This window comes from Epargyreus clarus, unplaced genomic scaffold (genome assembly GCF_041222505.1).
Source record: "Epargyreus clarus isolate Ecla_fem2 unplaced genomic scaffold, WU_Ecla_fem_2.2 ptg000016l, whole genome shotgun sequence".
Taxonomy (NCBI): domain Eukaryota; kingdom Metazoa; phylum Arthropoda; class Insecta; order Lepidoptera; family Hesperiidae; genus Epargyreus; species Epargyreus clarus.
In genome coordinates, this window is record NW_027332224.1 from 505,118 (window position 1) to 511,131 (window position 6,014).

A 6,014-nucleotide genomic window follows, 5' to 3' on the forward strand; every position below is an offset into this window, starting at 1 on the left:
GCCATTGCCAATTTATGTGTAATAATGTATATGTATAATGTATGATGTGTGTAGAGTAGATGTTAATGTGTGTGTGTAGATATGTAGTGTGTTTCCGATTGTGTGTCAGATGCCTTGTATTTTGAGTTTATTAAAAAATATTCCATAATTTTGTTTTATTATTTAGTATAAATAATTAATATTTTTACTGAGCACGACCCGATATAGCTATTTACGTAGAAGCTCGGAGTAAAAATATTCTTTGCCGCCCTTTCAGACGAGTTATGCCGCCCCGGGCAGATTTGTATTTGTGTCTATGGAGTAGGTCGGCAGCAAATAAATATACCATCCGAAGGTGGTAGAACCCTTTGTGGTTCGACTCCAGCGGCACCACCGCCACACCTATTTCTACCTAATAACAGCAGTGTTAGGCGCTGCTGTGTTCCGGTTTGAAGGGTGTGGTGTGGAAGGGAGGCAAGACTTCCGAGGCGTTCCAGCTTAGTCCTCAGGGGTAGCGGCGCATCTGTGGTCGACCTCAGGTAGGAATATCTAATCCTATGTGGGGTTGATGGGATGGGGGCATAAACTCCGTAATAGTGGTAGCTAATATTTTCCAAAAAATAAAACACATTTTTCCATTACATTTTATTAAATATCTACACATTAAAATATACAACGAAATGCAGGTAGTAATACAAATAATTTACAACGTACAATGCACATTTGTACTACAATTTAGTTGACATTTTGACAAAAATCAAGTTCAAGCTTATCTAATCTATCACATTTCCACTGAAAGTGGCTAAAATATTATATATTAACATAACTCAAAATATTATAAAATAACAAAGTTTTTAATATACATCTTAATATATAAAAATGGATGTTAAGTTCAAGTTATATAAACTCCGATATTGGTGAACCGATAATCATGAAAGTTGGTTGCCGTCCATTGCTGTCCCACTGCTGGGCACGGGTGAGTGGGATTGAAGACATAGTCCTCTATGCTTATTAAGGGCGAGTTGGTAGACACATTTTGAAGTAATTTTTTAAGAATTTACAAGCATGTATGTTGGTGATATTTTCCTTCGCCGTTTAATCAAATATGAATTTCTAATACACACATATTCGAAAATTCAAAAGATTTTTGAAGCCTAAGGTTAGAGTTCTAGGGAGCCAGGGAATCGAACCTAGGTTTTAAATGCTATCTTCTTGACAACGTCCCTAGATGGAACTGTAACCTCGATGGACGACCCGCGTAGCGGAGCTGTCACCATACCGGTCTGACGCGCAAAGGGTCCCGGGTTCGATCCCCGGCCAGACAGATATCTGAATGACGAATTTAGATTTCTGGGTCTGGGTGTTTGTGTATTTGTCTATGTGTGTGTCCATGGCACCCACGATACAGGGAATGCTAGTGTGGGGCTGTGAGTGTAGAATGCGTTTGTTTGTTTGTAACCTAATCTTTGAAACTTTCAACAAATCGCCATAAAAATTAGTAAACTTAAATTTATCGAAAATATTTTTATCCATTTATAGATTACATGAGGCTGCTCGAACCAGAGGCCTAAGTGCATTTTAATGATTTTTGACCTATCTGTATTCCTACCTATCTGTTTTCGTAATTTAAAATGCTAGTCCACTCTGAATATAGAAATGAATCGTGTCGCCATAGTAAATTGTATGACTACACCTCCTCGCAACAACTTCAGAGCGGACTATATACTTTTACTTTTCTCCATGGTGTAAATCTTTTTTGTAGTTAGACTACTCTGGTTGTAACAGCCTCAAATAGAGACTATGGCGACATACAACAGATGGCGTTAGAAGTGTTCTGAATCACGCTATCGAAGTTTTCTAAACATCTTGCATATATACAACCTCTAAGCTGAAACCAAGCATGAACTAACCTGTTAGATTTCCCTTTAAGAATCAGACCATTCATTTTTATATATACAGTAGTATATATATATACAGGCAGGACAACTGCCAGGTGTTGTTATATATAAGATATGCTCCTATTTGTGATATAAGCAAATACTTAGTCAAATGCATTCGGCAATGGAGGTTATGTGTCAATATGTCTTTATATAACTGAAGTAGGGCATATACAGTCCATCTGATAGTATGCAAAGGTTGCAGGAAGCACTTCATTATTAATCCATTACTGTCCCACTGCTGGGCACGGGTCTCCTCTCAGAATGAGAAGGATTAGGCCATAGTCCACCGCGCTGGCCAAGTGTGTATTGGTAGACTTCACATACCTTTGAGAATCATTATTTATGATCTCTCAGGTATGCACTTCCTCACAATGTTTTCGTTCACTGTTTAAGCAAGTGATAATTTATAATAGGCCCATAACTTTGAAAAATCTGATGTGTGTGCCTGGGATTTGAACCTCAGACCTCTTGAGGTCACGTTTCCACCCCTAGGCGTTCACTTCTTACAAGCACTGCAGTTAACTAATATTAAATGGGCACTACTGAAAACAGACATCTGTAGTCCTCTGAGGCAACACTGGCCGACATCACATAGAACTAACCCAATCTGGGATTGAATATTGATGTCCATATCGTCTTACCATCAGGTGGACTGCATGCTCATTTACTTCAATACAAAAAAGGCAGATCTCATTCTAATTAAACTTTCATTTTTCAAACTTATAATCAATTTTTCTTTTTCAACTTCTTGGTTATAATATCAATTTTATTTATATACATATTGAAGTAATTTTATGTAGGAATCTATCGCAGGTTTTCAATAACAAGTTTGTCCGTTCTAAACATATCTCCAATCACCACCTGTAACATAATTATAATAATATCTGAAGGTGGTAGATCCCATTGTGGTTCAACTCCGGCGGCACCACCGCCACACCTATTTCTGCCTCATAACAGCAACGTTAAGCACTGCTAGGACACAGCAGTGCTTAACGTTGCGGTTTGAAGGGTGTCATAAGGGAGACATACTTTTCAGAGGCGTTCCACCTTAGTCCTCAGGGATAGCGGTGCGTCTGTGGCCAACCTCAGTTAGGAATATCTAATTATATCTGGGGTTGATTATCAATGTCCATGGACGGCAGGAGCCACCTACCATTAGGTGAACTGCATGCTCATCTGGTACTCCTATATTATAAAAATAATAAGGGTGTTAGAACCTTCTGTAGTTCAGTTGTGGAAGAACCATTGCAGTGGTGTAACTATAGGGTGGCACGACTGGCAAATGCCACTGACCCTCGGCCTTACAGGGCCTGAGAGGCTGCGAGATCGAAAGTGGCCAAAAAATGTGTAGAAATCAGCGAAAAACAGGTCGCCAGGAGCAAACAATCACTAAAGTACGTATTTGCAAGCTAACTGTTCTTAAGGCCCCATGCAACGAATACGCCACGGGTTTTCTACGGTATAGTTAGGTTAGGAGACTGGACCATTGCCACAAATGGTCAAGCAAAGTGGGCGTCCTACTCTGTGGCCTGAGGGGGGCCTCCAGGAGTGGGGTGTACGGGTCTCGAGGTCTCCCTCTTTACCCGGGCAATTCTCAAGGGGTCGACTGCCCCCGGTGCTATGTTCCGCCGTTAGGCGAACTTTCGGAAATAATTGTGGGGGGGGGGGGTTGGAGTGTCTTCGCGCTGCCCCGAGTGAGGGTTGACGGACTCCCCTGGATGGTCTGGGGATCCTAGCCCATGAGCTCCCTAGGGAGCGCAAATGGTCAAGCGCTGCTGTATTCTGCTTTGAGTGTGGTTAGAGATATACTAATAAGAGGCCTTAAATGATTAAAATACACAGATCACTCCTAACAAGAAAGTGTTACCAGTTTTGGGAATTAAAATTGTTGCACAAATAAAATGTTGCCACATCTCCATGCTAAAAAGTCCCTAAAATGTTTCAAATACTTATTTATTTATTACGCAAATTACGTGGTAGTAGTTATTCATACATTTTCTCTCAAAATGTTTTTTATTTGTCAAGAATAATCCAATCCATCCAATTTCAAAGTGGTGAAGTATTTTTCTATTTTACTTATCAAAGTCCGAGGCGATCCAACTTACTTCTCAAGAGTAACAATTTAAGTGGCACAAATCTAGATTTAGGTCAAACAAAAAAAGCACAAACCTGTCGTTTGATCAAAGCAAAGTTCTGTTGAGCGAATTCAAACTCCTTTTTAATTATTTTGGGGTCTGTTAATGTCTTGCTTGCCTTGAACGCATCTTTGATTCGTCTCAGTGCATATGCTCTGAAAGTATGTAACACAGTTTTATTAAAATAAAATCAATTGATACTTATAATATGTGTCCGAAGGTATAACCTTTCGTGGTTCTCTGGCGACACCACCACCACACCTATTTCTGTTATAACAGCAGTGTTAAGCGTCGCTGTGTTTTGGTTTGAAGGGTGTAAGGGAGACATACTTTTCCGAGGCGTTCCAGCTTAGTTCTCAGGGGTAGCGGTGCATCTCTGGCCAACCTTAGGTAGTAATCTAATCCTATCTGAGGTTGATTACAGGTATCCATGGGTTGCAGTAGCCACTTACCATGCAGATATAAAAGACAACTATTTCTAGAATCATATAGTTTCTGTATTTTGCACGGTAAATGGACGGCATGCTTCTTATCTGCTTTAATTTTATAAAAATAACCCAGTTTTTTTAATGATTACATCTGGTTATAAAGCAGACGGACTACTTCATGGAATATTGTCGGCAATACATCGCCGGCTTTGGAAAATTACCGAGGAGACGTCTTCCAAAAAAATACCGCATCATTTCTATTTATTAAAAATTAAAACTCAAACTTAAGATAGAGGAAGAGATATTTATTGTTTAATAATTACTATATTATGGGGGGTAATTAGCAATCTAACCTCAGAATGGTCTTATCAATCAACATTTTAAAATCTTATCTCATGTTTATTTTATTGATTTACAAAACCAAATTTTAAGGTTATGTAAGTGATTATTTTCCCAAAAATAAATGTACATACCTGAAATTATAGTTGGGAAACTTTTGAGATTCTCGTAACATCGATTTGTATAGCGCTAGCACTTGATTTTTCGTTATATTAGCAGCCATTATTCCTATTTCACAAGAATTTCGTTCGCTTCAAATTCAATTCATCAAATAGAAATAAAATTAAAAATGTAAATAAAATAGAAAACGTTCCGTTTCACGCAAGCACGTTATGGCTTAAAACGATATTATAGTCAGAAATGTGTATTAAAATAATCACTTATATAATGTCCCATAAAATCACTAATATATCATAAACATAAAAATGAGTAATATTTAAATAATAGTAAAAAATAAAGTACGAAAGTATTTTTCATGAAAAAGTTTCATAGTCATCAAAGTTTTGTGCTTCAAAAGGAACGTTTTTTGTGATACCAACGTTTAAATTTTTACTGATTCCACGGGTATACAGAATGTCAGTTTAATCATTAGATAATTATTTAGGATTTTGAAATTATATAATAAAGTTTATAATCAAAATAGCAGTAGGGTTTTCTTCAAGTATATAATTAGTCAATACAGGTAAAATGCTATGTCACTTGTGTCCTAGCTTATAGTTTTCACAAACCAAAACTATATGCTTTTACAATTTACTAAATCTAAAAATCAAGTTAAAATTTGCATTAATTGAATTCGTCCTACTTGGATTTTCCGCCAATATTTTTTCTATTCTCGTCATATTTTCATGTTCAGCAGAACCGAATAAAGATAATTATCGATTTTATTTATCTTTTAGAGAATTTTAAATTATGTGAGCCATTATAAAAAATATATTCAATGTAGTGATGTCGCAGGCAGGTTCTTAGTTAAAGGCGTGTTGATGAGTTGATAGCTTTATTATGCTTTGCTTGCTTTGCTTTTTGTGATACTAACTTAATACTACTCTAAACCTATTTTATATTATAACGCCTTAGCACCACACTACATCAATTTCAAAATATTGCAAAAATGTATTTGTCATTTCCGGGTATTTTAGTTCTCCCACGCATAGTGGTAACCCTAAAATGGCTGCAGCCCGCAACATTTATCGAGC

The 6,014-nt window shown here is 37.3% G+C and overlaps 1 protein-coding gene across 1 annotated transcript; it reads right to left on the minus strand.

Moving 5' to 3' along the window:
• Nucleotides 1-1,428: 1,428 nt before the first annotated feature.
• bcn92 (LYR motif-containing protein bcn92) lies at nt 1,429-5,083 on the minus strand. Its single transcript, XM_073081475.1, has 3 exons — nt 4,956-5,083; nt 4,089-4,209; nt 1,429-2,780 (listed from the first exon to the last, which is right to left on the minus strand). Exons 1-3 carry the CDS (start codon nt 5,042-5,044, stop codon nt 2,724-2,726), a joined length of 267 nt encoding a protein of 88 aa, XP_072937576.1. The 5' UTR covers nt 5,045-5,083; the 3' UTR covers nt 1,429-2,723.
• Nucleotides 5,084-6,014: the final 931 nt, after the last annotated feature.

Coding starts and splice junctions, on each gene's coding strand:
- bcn92 (XM_073081475.1), bottom strand. CDS start 5,044: ATGGCTGCTAATATAACGAAAAATCAAGTGCTAGCGCTATACAAATCG. Junction 4,210..4,955: donor TTTCCCAACTATAATTTCAG/GTATGTACATTT, acceptor ACATACTTTCAG/AGCATATGCACTGAGACGAA. Junction 2,781..4,088: donor TTGCTTTGATCAAACGACAG/GTTTGTGCTTTT, acceptor ATTATGTTACAG/GTGGTGATTGGAGATATGTT.